General features: G+C 40.9%; 1 protein-coding gene across 6 annotated transcripts in view; it reads right to left on the bottom strand.

Annotated features, from left to right (window-relative positions):
* Positions 1-20,037, bottom strand: part of DIXDC1 (DIX domain containing 1) — a 101,415-nt gene that overhangs the window by 13,405 nt on the left and 67,973 nt on the right. For 3 of the 6 annotated variants that reach the window (XM_075279786.1, XM_075279784.1, XM_075279785.1), the window contains exons 6-15: positions 17,505-17,617; positions 16,930-17,075; positions 14,630-14,719; positions 14,493-14,546; positions 10,810-10,860; positions 6,954-7,058; positions 5,717-5,770; positions 5,048-5,140; positions 3,629-3,700; positions 2,986-3,045 (exon numbers count right to left, since the gene is read on the bottom strand). In XM_075279786.1, coding sequence (XP_075135887.1) covers positions 2,986-3,045; positions 3,629-3,700; positions 5,048-5,140; positions 5,717-5,770; positions 6,954-7,058; positions 10,810-10,860; positions 14,493-14,546; positions 14,630-14,719; positions 16,930-17,075; positions 17,505-17,617 — 838 coding nt within the window. The remainder of the gene's footprint in view (positions 1-2,985; positions 3,046-3,628; positions 3,701-5,047; positions 5,141-5,716; positions 5,771-6,953; positions 7,059-10,809; positions 10,861-14,492; positions 14,547-14,629; positions 14,720-16,929; positions 17,076-17,504; positions 17,618-20,037) is intronic. The other 3 variants (XM_075279788.1, XM_075279787.1, XM_075279789.1) reach the window with 3 other exon arrangements.

Raw genomic sequence — 20,037 nt, forward strand, 5'->3', positions numbered from 1 at the left:
GTCACAAAGGATGGTATAGACCTAGTAACAGAGGGTGGTATAGACCTAGTAACAGAGGGTGGTATAGACCTAGTAACAGAAGGTGGTATAGACCTAGTCACAAAGGATGGTATAGACCTAGTAACAGAGGGTGGTATAGACCTAGTAACAGAGGGTGGTATAGACCTAGTAACAGAAGGTGGTATAGACCTAGTCACAAAGGATGGTATAGACCTAGTAACAGAGGGTGGTATAGACCTAGTAACAGAAGGTGGTATAGACCTAGTCACAAAGGATGGTATAGACCTAGTAACAGAGGGTGGTATAGACCTAGTAACAGAGGGTGGTATAGAGCTAGTAACAGAAGGTGGTATAGACCTAGTCACAAAGGATGGTATAGACCTAGTAACAGAGGGTGGTATAGACCTAGTAACAGAGGGTGGTATAGAGCTAGTAACAGAGGGTGGTATAGACCTAGTAACAGAGGGTGGTATAGAGCTAGTAACAGAAGGTGGTATAGAGCTAGTAACAGAAGGTGGTATAGAGCTAGTAACAGAGGGTGGTATAGACCTAGTAACAGAAGGTGGTATAGACCTAGTAACAGAAGGTGGTATAGAGCTAGTAACAGAGGGTGGTATAGACCTAGTAACAGAAGGTGGTATAGACCTAGTAACAGAGGGTGGTATAGAGCTAGTAACAGAAGGTGGTATAGAGCTAGTAACAGAGGGTGGTATAGACCTAGTAACAGAGGGTGGTATAGACCTAGTAACAGAAGGTGGTATAGACCTAGTAACAGAGGGTGGTATAGACCTAGTAACAGAGGGTGGTATAGAGCTAGTAACAGAAGGTGGTATAGAGCTAGTAACAGAAGGTGGTATAGAGCTAGTAACAGAGGGTGGTATAGACCTAGTAACAGAAGGTGGTATAGACCTAGTAACAGAAGGTGGTATAGAGCTAGTAACAGAGGGTGGTATAGACCTAGTAACAGAAGGTGGTATAGACCTAGTAACAGAGGGTGGTATAGAGCTAGTAACAGAAGGTGGTATAGAGCTAGTCACAAAGGATGGTATAGACCTAGTAACAGAGGGTGGTATAGACCTAGTAACAGAGGGTGGTATAGACCTAGTAACAGAAGGTGGTATAGACCTAGTAACAGAGGGTGGTATAGACCTAGTAACAGAGGGTGGTATAGAGCTAGTAACAGAAGGTGGTATAGACCTAGTAACAGAAGGTGGTATAGACCTAGTAACAGAGGGTGGTATAGACCTAGTAACAGAGGGTGGTATAGAGCTAGTCACAAAGGATGGTATAGACCTAGTAACAGAGGGTGGTATAGACCTAGTAACAGAGGGTGGTATAGACCTAGTAACAGAAGGTGGTATAGACCTAGTCACAAAGGATGGTATAGACCTAGTAACAGAGGGTGGTATAGACCTAGTAACAGAGGGTGGTATAGACCTAGTAACAGAAGGTGGTATAGACCTAGTCACAAAGGATGGTATAGACCTAGTAACAGAGGGTGGTATAGACCTAGTAACAGAGGGTGGTATAGACCTAGTAACAGAGGGTGGTATAGAGCTAGTCACAAAGGATGGTATAGACCTAGTAACAGAGGGTGGTATAGAGCTAGTCACAAAGGATGGTATAGACCTAGTAACAGAGGGTGGTATAGACCTAGTAACAGAGGGTGGTATAGACCTAGTAACAGAAGGTGGTATAGACCTAGTCACAAAGGATGGTATAGACCTAGTAACAGAGGGTGGTATAGACCTAGTAACAGAAGGTGGTATAGACCTAGTCACAAAGGATGGTATAGACCTAGTAACAGAGGGTGGTATAGACCTAGTAACAGAGGGTGGTATAGACCTAGTAACAGAAGGTGGTATAGACCTAGTCACAAAGGATGGTATAGACCTAGTAACAGAGGGTGGTATAGAGCTAGTAACAGAGGGTGGTATAGAGCTAGTAACAGAGGGTGGTATAGACCTAGTAACAGAGGGTGGTATAGAGCTAGTAACAGAAGGTGGTATAGAGCTAGTAACAGAAGGTGGTATAGAGCTAGTAACAGAGGGTGGTATAGACCTAGTAACAGAAGGTGGTATAGACCTAGTAACAGAAGGTGGTATAGAGCTAGTAACAGAGGGTGGTATAGACCTAGTAACAGAAGGTGGTATAGACCTAGTAACAGAGGGTGGTATAGAGCTAGTAACAGAAGGTGGTATAGAGCTAGTAACAGAGGGTGGTATAGACCTAGTAACAGAGGGTGGTATAGACCTAGTAACAGAGGGTGGTATAGACCTAGTAACAGAAGGTGGTATAGACCTAGTAACAGAGGGTGGTATAGACCTAGTAACAGAGGGTGGTATAGAGCTAGTAACAGAAGGTGGTATAGACCTAGTAACAGAAGGTGGTATAGACCTAGTAACAGAGGGTGGTATAGACCTAGTAACAGAGGGTGGTATAGACCTAGTAACAGAGGGTGGTATAGACCTAGTAACAGAGGGTGGTATAGACCTAGTAACAGAGGGTGGTATAGACCTAGTAACAGAGGGTGGTATAGACCTAGTAACAGAAGGTGGTATAGACCTAGTAACAGAGGGTGGTATAGACCTAGTAACAGAAGGTGGTATAGACCTAGTAACAGAAGGTGGTATAGACCTAGTAACAGAAGGTGGTATAGACCTAGTAACAGAGGGTGGTATAGAGCTAGTAACAGAAGGTGGTATAGAGCTAGTAACAGAGGGTGGTATAGACCTAGTAACAGAGGGTGGTATAGAGCTAGTAACAGAAGGTGGTATAGACCTAGTAACAGAAGGTGGTATAGACCTAGTAACAGAAGGTGGTATAGACCTAGTAACAGAAGGTGGTATAGAGCTAGTAACAGAAGGTGGTATAGACCTAGTAACAGAGGGTGGTATAGAGCTAGTAACAGAAGGTGGTATAGAGCTAGTAACAGAGGGTGCTGGAGACCTACTCACAGAGGGTGCTATGACTATGATCATGTACCTGCCACACAGGACAGCAGTGGTTACTATTCCTGCGCTTGTATAGTTGCTTGCGTGAGGACTGGTTCATGCAGCATAGTCAAAAAAATAAATTGTCACATCACTGGCTCTCTTATGTATGTTGGTGAAAAACTGCCAATAATATTACTAACCCTGTAACTTTCTTAGGGCACAGCAGTGGTCGGGCTGATGTGTACACCACTTCATTTATTCATGTCAATAGGAACCCCGGAGATAGCCAAGTACTGCACTGTGACTATCTTTGGCAGTCCCCTTGAAATGAAAGGCAGCATGCGTCCAGCAACCGCTGTATTCTGAACAGGGGACAAATCGTCCCCCATCCTTTGATCGGTGGGGGTCTAGCTGTTCAGGCTCCTACCAATCTGCAAGCTATCCCTTTTTATGTCCATTAATCACTAGATAAAGCTGCATGCACACATATATGCATTGTACGGTCTGTTGGAAACAGTACGGGCCCGTCCATTTCCATCAATAAGGAAATAAATAAGACCTGTCATGAGTTTTACTCTGGGCTCGAGAGAAACACTGCTGACACACGGATAAAGTACAAAAGAATCCATGTATAACGTATAAATGACGTCATAAGAGGAGCGAGATACTAGTAGGAGATGATATAGATCTACCTGGTCATCCTCCCTGCTCAGGAACTGCTGCAGCAGAACCTTCCTGTTGTCTAACTCTTTCTGGAGATCATTCTATATGAGAAAGCAAATATATCTATATCAGAAACATACTGACACGTGCAAGTAAAAAAATCTTATTTATGCTTTGCCAGTGAGTGTAAAATGTAATACGTTGTATATAAGGTAACTTCCTAATACACAATATCATACCATTTATATTTCTCCCTGGTGCCATCTCTGCTACACTTGTGACTAGTATAGTATCTTAGAAACGATTAGGAGAAGTATCCAGTGATTAATAACCTAGGGGCTGCCTAGAAGAGGTGAGGATTGTGCTCCTCTAGGGAGTTCTCTCTCTTTTAAGGTACAATTTCATGGCTGACAGGAGGATCGTGAGGTTTGTGAAACCTACAAATAATACTGAATAATTCATGGGTTGTTTTGCAAGGCGCCATCTGGAGAGCGTACATTACACCCACACATATATTCTGAACATATGTATGGCTGAAGGGCAACTACCAGGTATTGGAGCCAGGGACTAGTAAATGACTCAGGCTTATAGATCCCACTGCAGATGTTATGGGGTATACTGTACATGTAAATTCAGGGGTAGCCTATGGCTTTATGTCTCAGGCTATACCCACTATCACTACCTACTTCAGATGGTTTTAAGCTCCCAGTGGGTTTGGAAATATACATCTAATATATATGGCCAGATTTAATTGGAGTATATTTAACAAAAGCCAAAAGTAACATATCCATATGGGAGCCTATACACCTTACATTAGGCCAGTCTCAGATAGCTGTGAGTCTGGGTAATATGGACTGCCGTGTTACGAATGCAGAACTCAGAACAATTGTGCCACAGAAGACTGGAGCTCACTGCATAATAGATCCCTACGTAAAGAGAATTTAGTTCAATCAAGCAACAATACATCCGGAATATGCAGCGGTCACATGGACCATGTTTGCTGGACCAAAAACTGCCATTTGACCGCAGCCTCAGTCTACCATACAGATTTCCCATAAATTACTTTTTTTCTTGGTGAGTTTTTTTGGCCGCATGGTAATACATGTAAAACATCATGCAATATTGGACACAACCTGCAGACAAGTGCGGCACGGTTTGTGCAATTTTCCCTTTAATAGAAATTTACCTTTATGACATTATTATTGAATTTCTATCCCTACTATTTTGACTTTAATGGCAAATGTGATTGATATGCTATAGGTTTTGTATAGGAGGACCCCTATAAATTGGTTTGTCCTTCATCATGCCAGAGAGCACATAATAACACTGGATATGGGTACCAAAGGGTTAAGAAGCCTAATGACTAGGTCTCACTTCTGAAGGGTTAATACTATTATATAGCCTATAGCCTGATCACTTAGTAATACTTCATATTCTACATTCAGTACCTTTTGGTAAGTGGCTTCAGAAAATTTTCGATGTGCTTCATCCAGTTTCCCTTGCATTTGCTGTACAAGCCAATCCTTCTGTGTGATTTCTTTCTGTAGGGCGGAGATGAGGATTAGAAATTTCATTTACATTTTCCAGCATAGTCGGGTCAGGAAAAATTGTGCTGTGTACGTGTATTCATAGACTATACATAGACTACACGTCGTGCAATTCAGAAAAGTAGTTCTACGTCACACAATATAGTACTATCTATCTATCTATCTATCTATCTATCTATCTATCTATCTCTTATCTATCTATCATCTCATATCTATCTATCTATCTATTATCTATCTATCTATCTCCTATCTATCTATCTATCTATCTATCTATCTATCTATCTATCTATCTATCTATCGATCTCATACCTCTATCTCCTGTCTATCTATCTATCTATCTATCTATCTATCTATCTATCTATCTATCTATCTATCTATCTCATATCTATCTATCTATCTATCTATCTATCTCATATCTATCTATCTATCTCATATCTATCTATCTATCTATCTATCTATCTATCTATCTATCTATCTCTCTCTCTCTCTCTCATGTCTATCTATCTATCTATCTATCTATCTATCTATCTATCTATCTATTTCATAATGAATATAAAAATAAAGACATACCTTGTATTCTGCAATAAACTGGTTTCTTTCTTCCAATTTTCTTTGTAAATCCACCTAATACAAATAACATATATTATAAAAAGTCTCAAGTAAATCTCAGTCTTCAATGAATTCTTAGAGTTTACTTTCTTACACCTTGGCATTCATGTGTTCCATGAACCCCTATATTTGAGTGAATGAGATTGGACAGGAATAAGACCTTCCCTAAGTTTAGTGACCCTGGCTCATGTCCTCACACAGAACCATGTGATTTTTTTTTATGTAAAACCCATAGACCCATTCATTTCTATGACCCCGTGTATATGACTTTGTCTTTGATGTTGTGTGATGGGGCTTTATATTTTAGTACCCATAAATGTCATAATGCAGGTAATGCCATTGAAAGTCATACATATTAGATTGATGTAGGCTAAGCCAGGCAATGTCAGCTGGACTGTGTAACCATGTGATGCATATGGTGGTTTTCTGACCTTTTCCCATTGAAGAGGGGAAAAGAAGACTCAGACATATTGGATTACAACACACCCAGTCGCTCCTTTGTTCTACGAGGAGAGGCCGCCACAGCAGTGGCTTACTGCCTTATTCCCATTTAGCAGCTGAGCCAAGCATGCACTTATAGGAGCGGGACAGAAGGAATGGCTGTTGGCTAAACAAGGGTTAGGACAGCTTAAAATATAGCTGGGAGAGATTTAATAAAATCCAGGAGAGGAGATGTCCATAGCTACTAGTCAGTTTCAATCATTTTCTGAGACAGTATATAAGACTGACCCCCACAATCACAGGCTTCAAGAAGGCCCTGAAGACTCACCTATTCAGGAAGGCCTACAACCTCCAATAACACCACTGTCACCACACCACCATCTGTACAGTCTCCTCTCCTTCTGTCTCTACCCTATTCCTTCACAGATTGTAAGCCCTCGCGGGCAGGGCTCTCTACCCCACTGTGCCAGTAGGTCATTGTTAGTATTATATCTACCTGTATATTTTGTGCACTTTATGTAAACCCCCAAATGTAAAACACCATGGAATTAATGGCGCTATATAAATAAACAATAATAACAATAATAACTATGGCACTTCCATTAGTGGACACCTCTCTGGACATCTCTTTGGCTCTTTACATCAGTTTTTGCCATTTCCTACTGTGATCATCTCTATGGTTGACCAACCAGTCACTGTATCAGGTGACATCTCTGCCCATTCCTATAGATACCCATAGTGGGGACGTATAGCTTACATTCTGATTGTGCAGCTCATCTTTGTCCATGCTGCTCCTCAGTAATTCTTGCTTCAGCTGAAGTACAACACTTTCTTGTTGAGCCATCCTTTGCTGCAGAGCATCCTGTGAGAAGGACGACATGTGAATACTGAGAATCGCTGACATCATCAGTCATAAAGACAGCTACAAAGGTCATGTAGCCATGCTGCGCGGCGCGCCAAATCCTCCCATCCTCAAGATCAAAAGCAACTCTACAGATACGTCCACATGGGACAGAGATGCTGAGAATTTGCCTGTAACAGACAGATCCATAAGACTTTTTCAGCAGAGAAATTGACCTTCAGTGCAGATATTTGCATATTGGTTGTGGATCTGTTTTTAATTTTCCTCACTGACTTCAATTGGGAAGTCAAATCCACAATGAACCTACCAATAATGTATTGCTTTGGGTTACTGTGGATTATCTGCAGCAAAAATCACATTTGTAAATGAGGATAAAGTTAAATAAAAAAGAAGTATTCTCACCTACCAGTCTTAGGGTAAGTTCACACAGGGTATTTTGGTTAGGATTTGAGGCCGTATCCACCTCAAAATCCTGACCAAAAAGATGGCTCCCATTGAAATCAATGGGAAAAAGGCAGTTCTTTTTTCTGGGAGCGAGATGCTCATTCTTCAGGCCGTTTCTCCTTGCGATTTCTCCTCGCGATAAGACACTCCCTTCTCCCAACTAGGCCCATTCATTGGGCCTAATCCGCAGCGGAGTGCACGACTGGATGCCGATACACTGCACTGGCATTCAGTCACGGCTACCCGTTTTTTGGTTCTGAACCTGAGGTGGAGGCCGCCTCAGGTTCTGGACCAAAAAACCCCGTGTGAACTTACACATTACAACTTACCCTAATGTGTATGTAAACAGAATCCATATCATTTGTTGGATTTGTTTTATGCACTGTCATCCAGATCTTCTGCAGAATCATCTACAGCAAATAAAACCTCAGTGCACCTGTAACCATGAACTCTCATATATAACAGAAGCAGCACATAACTAGTTAATAAAACCCTTCACTTTTCTGCAAATCATCTGACTATGGAACTTGGAGTACAGCGAGACCCAAGTCAGATTGTGCTGAGCACTTCACAGCACTCATGGAGTTCAGATCATGGCGCCCTGAGGCGTATGAGTGATTTTCCTTTTCTATATTGTCAGCCATACCCGATGTAATACAAGAGGACCAGTAACTACAGTCATGGCCAAAAGTTTTGAGAATGACACAAATCTTCTATTTTTACATGATCTGCTGCCCTCTGGTTTTTATGTGTGTTTGTCAGATGTTTTTATCACATACAGAAATAGAATTGCAATCATATTATGAGTAACAAAAGCTTATATTGACAGTTAGAATGAGTTAATGCAGCAAGTCAATATTTGCAGTGTTGACCCTTCTTCTTCAGGACCTCTGCAATTCTCCCTGGCATGCTCTCAATCAACTTCTGGACCAAATCCTGACTGATAGCAGTCCATTCTTGCACAATCAATGCTTGCATTTTGTCAGAATTTGTAGGTTTTTGTTTGTCCACCCGTCTCTTGATGATTGATTCTCAATGGGATTAAGATCTGGAGAGTTTCCAGGCCATGGACCCAAAATCTCTATGTTTTGTTCCCTGAGCCATTTAGTTATCACCTTTGCTTTATGGCAAGGTGCTCCATCATGCTGGAAAAGGCATTGTTGATCGCCAAACTGCTCTTGGACGGTTGGGAGAAGTTGATCTTGGAGGACATTCTGGTACCATTCTTTATTCATGGCTGTGTTTTTAGGTAAGACTGTGAGAGAGCCGATTCCCTTGGCTGAGAAGCAACCCCACACATGAATGGTTTCAGGATGCTTTACAGTTGGCATGAGACAAGACTGGTGGTAGCGCTCACCTCGTCTTCTCCGAATAAACTGTTTTCCAGATGTCCCAAACAATCGAAAAGGAGATTCATCAGAGTAAATGACCTTACCTCAGTCCTCAGCAGTCCACTCCCTGTACCTTTTGAAGAATATCAGTCTGTCCCTGATGTTTTTTCTGGAGAGAAGTGGCTTCTTTGCTGCCCTCCTTGAGACCAGGCCTTGCTCCAAGAGTCTCCGCCTCACAGTGCGTGCAGATGCACTCACACCTGCCTGCTGCCATTCCTGAGCAAGCTCTGCACTGCTGGTAGCCCGATCCCGCAGCTGAAACACTTTTAAGAGATGGTCCTGGCGCTTGCTGGCCTTTTTGGGCGCCCTGGAGCCTTTTTGCCAACAATGGAACCTCCCTCCTTGAAGTTCTTGATGATGCGATAGATCTTTCTAGCTGCGATACTCTTCCCTGTTAGGCCATTTTTGTGCAGTGCAATGATGACTGCATGTGTTTCTTTAGAGATAACCATGGTTAACAGAAGAGAAACAATGATGCCAAGCACCAGCCTCCTTTTAAAGTGTCCAGTGGGGTCATTCTTACTTAATCATGACAGATTGATCTCCAGCCCTGTCCTCATCAACACCCACACCTGTGTTAATGGAGCAATCACTGAAACGATGTTAGCTGGTCCTTTTAAGGCAGGGCTGCAATGATGTTGAAATGTGTTTTGGGGGATAAAGTTCATTTTCTAGGCAAATATTGACTTTGCAAGTAATTGCTGTTAAGCTGATCACTCTTTATAACATTCTGGAGTATATGCAAATTGCCATTAGAAAAACTGAAGCAGTAGACTTTGTAAAAATTAATATTTGTATAATTCTCAAAACTTTTGGCCATGACTGTAGACGGGTTGTTAATGTGACGGTGCCGACTGCGGTGACTGGTGAGAATAGATGCCAAGAAGCATCACAGCAGAACCTAAAGCCGGCCATGGACTACATAGCTTCAGTGCAAATAAATACTCCGGCTACAGCTATCATTTATATGTCATATTAATAGGAGAAAATAGGCCGCCTAGCACCCCTGGCACGTATAATCTCCAGGACGTACAAAGAATCTGACAACTTAACGTTTTTATATTTTCCCGTTAACATGTAAATGGTCTGCCTGGAGGTCAGAGATCTAATAGCAATGGCCATCTATAGTCCTATAACCATATTCTGATATGCTATTTTTAAAGCGATGTGCATTTGGGCATTACATTTGGTACACACAGATCTAGCAGGTAACCCAAACTTCTGTTACTGCTGTAGAGTGATATCTTATCACAGAAGACAACAAAAACCAATGAAAAATCATTGGAAAAACATGCATAAGTGTTTGTCGCCTTCTGTGATAAGATATCGCTCTACAGCAGTTTAACCAATTACAGAAATTCAGGTTACCTGCTAGATCTGTATATACATATCTAATGTGCATAAAACACTAAGATGACATCCGTCATGTATACATTAATACTTCTCAGGTGCTAAACCTCCAGTAAGCAGATAGCGGCTCTTTCCCTAATACCATTATAGTATTAGCCACATAATAGTGAGATTAATTCCCCATCATAGTAACAGCAGGGATAGCTTTCTAAGATAAGAGTGGCAGAGGAAACGTGCCAAGTCTGGATCTAGTAGGTATACTATTCCATCGACAAGACACACATGATACCTCCAGTCACATGTAATACACATGCAATACCCCCCTAAACACACACGTTTCCCCTTCCCCCACAATACCCCCCGAAACACATACGATTCCCCTTCCCACACAATACCCCCCTAAACACACACGATTCCCCTTCCTCCACAATACCCCCCTAAACACACACGATTCCCCTTCCTCCACAATACCCCCCTAAACACACACGATTCCCCTTCCCCCACAATACCCCCCTAAACACACACGATTTCACTCCTCCCCACACACACATAATATTCCCCCTCACCTTAACCGCTTGTAAGTTCCGGTTTTCCTGCTTGCAGTTTTGAAGTTCCTTCTGCAATGACAACATTCACCATGTCACCAATACAAGCAAAGTCAGATGAGTAAATGCTTCTGAGTCTTCCTTAAAGGTGCTATTTACAAGTTTAAGGAAAACGATTTAGGGTTTGCAATACTGAACTTTAGGTCCTTAAAGAGGACCCTCCATCACCTTTTGGTGCCTGATATGTTTGAATTTGGTGTAAGTCATGCTACAGGCACAACTCCTGCGTCTGGAGAATGATAGCACCATATTATTATATGTTCAATAGTACAGTGCTGAGTGGGAAGGGGTTGTCAGATTGGGTGGACTGGTATCCTAAGGTGAGCTGCCCATACACTTTAGATAGCCGCCAGTCTCCTGACTCCCCTATACACATGTATGGAAACCAAAATAAAAGATCCAGCACGCCCCACACTGATTAATAAATAAAATATAACTTTTACTTCACATTATTAAAAAAGAAAAAAGAAGTTTTTTTTCTTACAGCATGGATCCAGAAGATAAAAGCATGAAGGCCTACGCGTTTCGAGACACATATGTTGGTCTCTTAGTCATGGCATAAAGTCTGCAGATTCAGGAACACATTTATATCCTTACAAATTACGCTCACTGGTGATAACAATCAAGTATATGAAAAACAACTGCGTTTGTGACGTCAATACAAATTTGTAGAAAAACAACAACAGAACACATAGAAACACACAAACTATGCAAAAAGAAGATCCAAACAGCATATATCAAATTTCAACCATTTCTAATGAAATAAATAATTACAATGTCCATCTAGAACATTTTCATATTCATGTAATTATATATTAATCCATTAAGACACATTATATGGAATAGCATCCAACAAACCTCATCCTTAATCCTCCATGTAGGGAAATGTAACAAGGTAGTACTGTAGTACCCACCCCGTTATAAATAATTAGTAAAGAAAAAGATACACTCACCCCAATCATAAAGATGTACACCTCCATGTTCTGTTGTTTGTGTACCGGGGAATTATGGTCACGTGTTGTATACACATGATCGTATTAAAAGATCACATGATCGGATGAGTAAGGATTTTTGGCAGATTCTCTCTCACCAAGCCTTTTTATTTCGAGAGATGATACAAAAACAACATGGCTAAAAAGTATGGGTTTCCACAAATGTGGACATAATCGATGTGCGGTATGTAGATTTGCTAGAAAAACTTCCAACTTTTGTGATACAGAAAATAAAAAATCTTTCAATATTTCGGAATATCTAAATTGCAATAGTAAATTTGTGATATACATCATAGAGTGCAAATCTTGCAATCTCCTATATGTAGGTTGTACTATCCGCCAAATTAAAATTAGAATATCGGAACATTTGACAGATTGCTCAAAACCCGCCACTGATCAAATGTCAAATGTCTCTAAACATTTTTCAACACAGCATGGTGGTGATACTACATCGTTCACTTTCTATGCAATAGAACATGTACCACAACCAATAAGGGGAGGGGACCACAGAAAGTTACTTCTCAAACGGGAGGCTTTCTGGATCTGGAAGTTGAATACCAGAGTCCCAAGTGGTTTGAACATCAGACAGGATCTGTCACTGATTTATTAAATATTCATCTTTCAAAAAAAAAATATATGGCCAATCAAAATACTAATTTTTGTGTATTCTATAGGTATCCATAAGGTAGTCAACATTTTTCGTCATGTGATGTTTATATTTACCTTTTTAACATATTAGTATTGTTTATTTATTTGTCAGTGGTTTTTTTCATAATTTGTGGGACTTCATCCAATTAATAGAAATTTTCATCGGTTTCATCATTATAATGTTTGTACTTACCTTTTTAATCTTTGTAGTACTTAACAGTTGATCTATCACCCAGCAGCTATGTACATAATCTTCTATGGAACATCATTCGACCAATAGAAATCCTTACTTATCCGATCATGTGATCTTTTAATACGATCACGTGTATACATTACGTCACCACAATTTATCATCCAGCAGCTATGTATATAGTCTTCTATGGGATGTCATTTGACCAATAGAAATCCTTACTCATCCGATCATGTGATCTTTTAATACGATCATGTGTATACAACACGTGACCATAATTCCCCGGTACACAAACAACAGAACATGGAGGTGTACATCTTTATGATTGGGGTGAGTGTATCTTTTTCTTTACTAATTATTTATAACGGGGTGGGTACTACAGTACTACCTTGTTACATTTCCCTACATGGAGGATTAAGGATGAGGTTTGTTGGATGCTATTCCATATAATGTGTCTTAATGGATTAATATATAATTACATGAATATGACAATGTTCTAGATGGACATTGTAATTATTTATTTCATTAGAAATGGTTGAAATTTGATATATGCTGTTTGGATCTTCTTTTTGCATAGTTTGTGTGTTTCTATGTGTTCTGTTGTTGTTTTTCTACAAATTTGTATTGACGTCACAAACGCAGTTGTTTTTCATATACTTGATTGTTATCACCAGTGAGCGTAATTTGTAAGGATATAAATGTGTTCCTGAATCTGCAGACTTTATGCCATGACTAAGAGACCAACATATGTGTCTCGAAACGCGTAGGCCTTCATGCTTTTATCTTCTGGATCCATGCTGTAAGAAAAAAAACTTCTTTTTTCTTTTTTAATAATGTGAAGTAAAAGTTATATTTTATTTATTAATCAGTGTGGGGCGTGCTGGATCTTTTATTTTGGTTTCCAGTCACAATCACCTCTCAGTCGGAGGTTCCGTGCACCCCTTATCACTTAAATTCCATTCATATTTAATTATAGAGTTGAGCGTTTTTTCCTTTTTTGCATTTTTTTATACACATGTATGGCTTAGTTCAACTGAGCATGCATACTATTAGACATGAGCGAGTAGTATTCGATCGAATACCTCACCGCCATAGGTATGCGTGTAAGTGTCCGAACACCAAGGTCTTACTCGCATCGAATATTCGATGTGTTTAACCTCTTGATGTTCGGCCGCTTACACGCATACCTATGACGGTGAGGTATTCGACCAAATACTACTCGCTCATCTCTACATACTATATGTTCCAAATAGGGAAAGGTGAGTAAACAGCTGTCAAACACCCCTAGGGGCAGCTTATTATCTAGGGAAACATAGTATAGGAATTGGTAAAGTTCAACATGCCCAGTCCATTTGGCACCCAACACATGAAACACATGGCCAGTTCCACCAAAATTGGCAGGTTCAGTTGACTTTCCATAAAATTGTACTGAAGATTCAAGGACAGACTGGTGTGCAATCCTAAAACCTGTAGAAAAGTGGGTGAGATAAAAGGGCCAAGGGTAAGACCTCTAAGTTTGGCTCCTGGAAGCGGACATGGGGTCATGAAGATATGTGAGTATTCTGCAGACAACCTAAGTACTGAATGCCAACTAAAACATGATACCCTGTGAAAAGTACATGGATTAAAGCATGGAAATCCACAGAACCAACCCCTCCCCAACATCACAACCAGAGCATAGTGAAACGTTATGGTACCTGTTGTACCTTGAAACAATCTTTGTATATTCCTCAAGCACCTTCACAGCACCGCTAGTCACACTGCATACATGTAGTATTACATCAGACACACCCGAGTACTCGGTCACATCTTACCTTTAGAGATTGGTTCTCACTCATACTTTGGTCAAGGCGACTTTTGATGATAACCTGCGAGGAGACGTTATATTAGTGGAGGGCGGTAGAGAGGTGCTAGCGTGTATACAGTCTGGTACAGGAAGGTATGGTCTCACCAATTGTTCCTCTGGGCACGCCCCATCTTCTCGCAGGCAGAACAGACTCTCTTGTTCGTCTTCGGGAAGGGATCCATTTAGCAGTAAGGCCTGAATAGGAAACATAATACTGTAACCAAGAGGAAGAATGGAGCTGTACCTCCTGATACTGGAGAGCATGTACACGGAGATAAAGAGCCCCATTGTCAAAATTAAAAGAAGACGACATTTATAAGAGCGATCTCGAGTGTCTGGGGTGGAGGAAAGATGAGAATTTATTGCTTTTATTGTCCAATTAACCAGAGAATTGCTGCCACAGTTTCTTTATGTAGAAATGTTTTTTTCTCAATCTTTCTCTTCAAAAACATCCAATCCTTCATGTGACTTATCTCATGCTGCTGTCTTAAGACTGAAATGTAGCAGAGGTCAGGTACGCTAAGGGTAAGTTCATATGGGGTTTTTTGCTCCGGAACCCGAGGTGGAGGCCGCCTCAGGTTCCAGAACAAAAACAGGGTAGCCATGACTGAAAGCCGGTGCACTGCAGCAGCATCCAGCCATGCACTCCGCTCCGAACTAGGCCTAGCAGAAACCGAGCACCATCCTTGCTGACTATGACCTCGGGAAGTGGTAGACATTTGACTAAAAGTTGCCAAACCTGCCCCCCTTAACAGGATTGGATGGCCATCTGATGTGTATGGGGGCCTCCTGACTTTCCTCACGTAGAAGAATGTGAGGGAAAAAAATTCACAGGTTGAATTTTAGATGCTGATCCTTGTGGTCTCCAGAAACATATGTCAATGCCAAAGAGATCTGGCAGTCACTCACTTTTCTTTCACCGCTGAAGATACATGCATGCTCAGTCAAATGAAGTGTGCATGTAGGTAGGGAGTTCAGGAGGAATAGCTGTAGAGCGCCTTAAGGCTAAGTTCACACGGGGTTTTTTTGGTCAGGATTTTGAGGCAGAATCCGCCTCAAAATCCTGACCAAAAAACAGTTCCCATTGAAATCTATGGGAGCCAGTCAGTTCTTTTTTCCGTGAGCGGTTTGTTCTGGCTCTCAGAAAAAAGAAGCGAGGTGCTCATTCATCAGGCAGATGTCGCGGCCGGACGTCCACCTGAAGATACCTCCCTCCTGACTAGGCCCATTCATTTGGGCCTAATCCAGAGTGTAGTGTGTGACTGGATGCCTGTTCACTGCACCAGCATCCAGTCATGGCTATCGGTTTTTTGGTCCGGAATCTGAGGCGGCCTCCGCGTCAAATTCCGGACCAAAAAATCCTGTGTGAACTCAGCCTTAGATAACTGGAAAGCAGTCAATCTAACCCTATTTCCACAACATAAACCATCTCCACAATGTGACAGACAGTCGCCCCCCAGTGTACATAGGTAACAGACAAGACTGATAAAGTGATGCAATATTCATTATAGTTTCACACCACAGATGCAGCCATCACTACTGTCCTATCCACATTATAATTAGATTGTAACAAGCCCATTATTACAGGATACTCCTTCTCATTTACAGCCTGCACATGAATGGCAATGACATCAGGCTCTGTTCACACCTCTCAGGTGCTATTTCGACCACAGTAAAGCTGTTACTATGCCTTTAATTTTCACATGTCACCAAAGCTAAAGCCTCAGATGTGATCACTATGATCCCAAAGTTGTATACACCCACTGGAGTGAAAGGGGTTTCCCTGAATTATGAGACTGATGACCTTATCCCTAGGATTCTTGCCGCAACCATTTTTTATTTCTGAATTTTTGTTTTTTTTACTCCCCACCTTCCAAACGCCATAACTTTTTTGTTATTTTCCAAGCTCTTTTCTGCTGCCTCTTCAGCGTTTACCAAGTATAGTGCCATACATCTTATAGTGGCTGTGCTTGGTATGGCGCCTCAGCCCTATTCACATGAATGGGACTGAGCTGCAAGAAAGCCATGTGATCATTGAATATAATGTCACATTTCTATGAAGCAGCGTTCGTTCACCTGAGCATTGCTGCCACTTCAGATAGCTGATCAGTGGAGGTGCTGGGTGTTGAAGCCAGTCTAATACTATCTCCTAAAAACAGGTCAGCAACGTTATAGAAAAGACCTAAATTTGGAAATATGTCTGATAAATGTCCAGCTCATGTAGATTCATTTTTGAGAATGTTCCTTAATGATAGTACCAAATGATCTACGTATTATGTCATGTATCATTTATTAGAATAATACGCATATCATGGTCACTTTGGCCCTTGTATACCTTATGAGCAGCTCCACAGGAATTGTACAGGACAGCTTTTCAGCAGATCTATTGCACTTTTTGAACACACCTGTAAACCGGATATCATTTTTTTGGCTTCCTCCATCTCCTTCTCTAAATGATCCTGTTGCTCCAGGAGATGGTCCTCCCAGGAGGTGTCCGGGGACATGGCAGGGCTGGTGGGCTGACATTCAGATAGCGGTACGGAGGTTTCATCTGTCAACAAACACGTAAGCATCATGTATAAAGTGCAAAAATATGGGACAACTAAATCCTAAAGCCAACTAAAACCACCCAGTATTATTTATCTGTGTATGGTAACTTGATTTGGAAATTATACTGCAGTATTGTGGGAACTAAAGATCTTTTCACTATGGATACAGCAGAATCTGTACTGTATTCTAATGCGAATGCATATCTGACAAAGCTTCACTGGAACCAGCATAGATTTAAACATTGTGGACAGCAGGGGGAGCTATTACAAGCAGATACGTGCAATATTTTGGAAGAAACCTTTATTAAAATAACATATCACTGTTAATACAACCCCTTTAAGTGTCCTCTTCAACAATAAAGCCAAATCTCACAGGACAATTCTGTCCACCATGTTGTATCTGCACAAGACAGCACACAAGACAAGCTCACCTTTCTTAGATATGTTCTCCTCGCATTGTATGATTGTAATTTCTGCCTTTTCTTCACACTGGACTCCATTTACCTCCGACTTTGAGTTGTGAACAGGACTTGGCGATGCCAGGCTAAAAAGAAATATTGTGAAATATTAGCATAGGCAGATACAGCTGCTTTGTTACATCCAATGATACAGCGTATTTTCAGCATGGGGTGTAAAAATGGGGCTTCACCATTACGGCATGTGTGAAATGTAACCAGGTTGATTTTCCATACATAGTCCTTTTGGATAATAAATAGATGCAATATAATTTTTCTTCTAAGGCTTGGACTAATTTATGGGTCCCTACTGAATTATAGAAAATTGCAGCTGTCAGACTGGCTTCAAGTCATCCCCAACGATCAGACAGTGCAATCGCATTAGTCTCCATGGGGTAGTGGGCTTAGTGGTATCTAATCCTTTATGGAGAGACCCTGATCATCTGCTGGCCCGAAGCTCAACCTAGGCCAGTGCTAATGATTTTACCTCTTACCAAGATACATGCTTTACCTAAAAGGAGCCTTGAAGACGTAGCAAGAGCTCAAGTAGTGCACAGCGAAGGAAATGGCCGCGCAGTTATCGATCCTTCCTCCCACTTACAAATACATTTCGGTAATAATGAGTACAATGAAAATCACAGCGGGAAACTGTTCTGTGAAAAACCTTACACTTCTCCGATTATTTCCCATAGACATTTCCTAAGATCTGTCAGGAACAGGAGGGGCTGAAACCATCAAATAGAAACGTCCCTGCAATTGATTTTTTTATGGTCAGGAGGTTCCCACTGACTTTTTATTTCCAATTGAAGTTAATGGGATGAAAGACAAAGAAATCATATCTCTGCTATCATTATTATCTCTGTACTGTGACATCACTGTGTTTACTATCTCAGTACTGTGACATCACTTTATTATCCCTGTACTGTGACATCACTGTGTTTACTATCTCAGTACTGTGACATCACTTTATTATCCCTGTACTGTGACATCACTGTGTTCATTAACCCTATATTGTAAAATCACCGTGTTTACTATCTCTGTACAGTGACATCACTGTGTTTATTATCCCTGTACTGTGACATCACTGTGTTTATTATCTCTGTACTGTGACATCACTGAGTTTATTATCTCTGTACTGTGACATCACTGTGTGTATTATCCCTGTACTGTGACATCACTGTGTTTATTATTCCTGTACTGTGACATCACTGTGTATATTATCCCTGTACTGTGATATCACTGTGTTTATTATCCCTGTACTGTGACATCACTGTGTATATTATTCCTGTACTGTGACATCACTGTGTTTATTATCTCTGTACTGTGACATCACTGAGTTTATTATCTCTGTACTGTGACATCACTGTGTGTATTATCCCTGTACTGTGACATCACTGTGTTTATTATTCCTGTACTGTGACATCACTGTGTATATTATCCCTGTACTGTGATATCACTGTGTTTATTATCCCTGTACTGTGACATCACTGTGTATATTATTCCTGTACTGTGACATCACTGTGTTTATTATCTCTGTACTGTGACATCACTGTGTGTATTATCCCTGTACTATGACATCATTGTGTTTATTATCCCTGTACTGTGATATCACTGTGTTTATTATCCCTGTACTGTGACATCACTGTGTGTATTATCCCTGTACTGTGACATCACTGTGTTTATTATTCCTGTACTGTGACATCACTGTGTGTATTATCCCTGTACTATGACATCATTGTGTTTATTATCCCTGTACTGTGACATCACTGTGTATATTATTCCTGTACTGTGACATCACTGTGTTTATTATCTCTGTACTATGACATCACTGTGTGTATTATCCCTGTACTGTGACATCACTGTGTTTATTATTCCTGTACTGTGACATCACTGTGTGTATTATCCCTGTACTATGACATCACTGTGTTTATTATCCCTGTACTGTGACATCACTGTGTGTATTATCCCTGTACTGTGACATCACTGTGTATATTATCCCTGTACTGTGACATCACTGTGTTTATTATCCCTGTACTGTGACATCACTGTGTATATTATCCCCGTACTGTGACATCACTGTGTGTATTATCCCCGTGCTGTGACATCACTGTGTATATTATCCCTGTACTGTGACATCACTGTGTGCATTATCCCTGTACTGTGACATCACTGTGTATATTATCCCTGTACTGTGACATCACTGTGTATATTATCCCTGTACTGTGACATCACTGTGTACATTATCCCCGTGCTGTGACATCACTGTGTACATTATCCCCGTGCTGTGACATCACTGTGTATATTATCCCTGTACTGTGACATCATTGTGTGCATTATCCCTGTACTGTGACATCACTGTGTGTATTATCCCTGTACTGTGACATCACTGTGTATATTATCCCTGTACTGTGACATCACTGTGTGCATTATCCCTGTACTGTGACATCACTGTGTATATTATCCCAGAACTATGACATCACTGTGTTTATTATCCCTATATTGTAACATC

This window comes from Leptodactylus fuscus, chromosome 6 (assembly GCF_031893055.1).
Source record: "Leptodactylus fuscus isolate aLepFus1 chromosome 6, aLepFus1.hap2, whole genome shotgun sequence".
NCBI lineage: Eukaryota > Metazoa > Chordata > Amphibia > Anura > Leptodactylidae > Leptodactylus > Leptodactylus fuscus.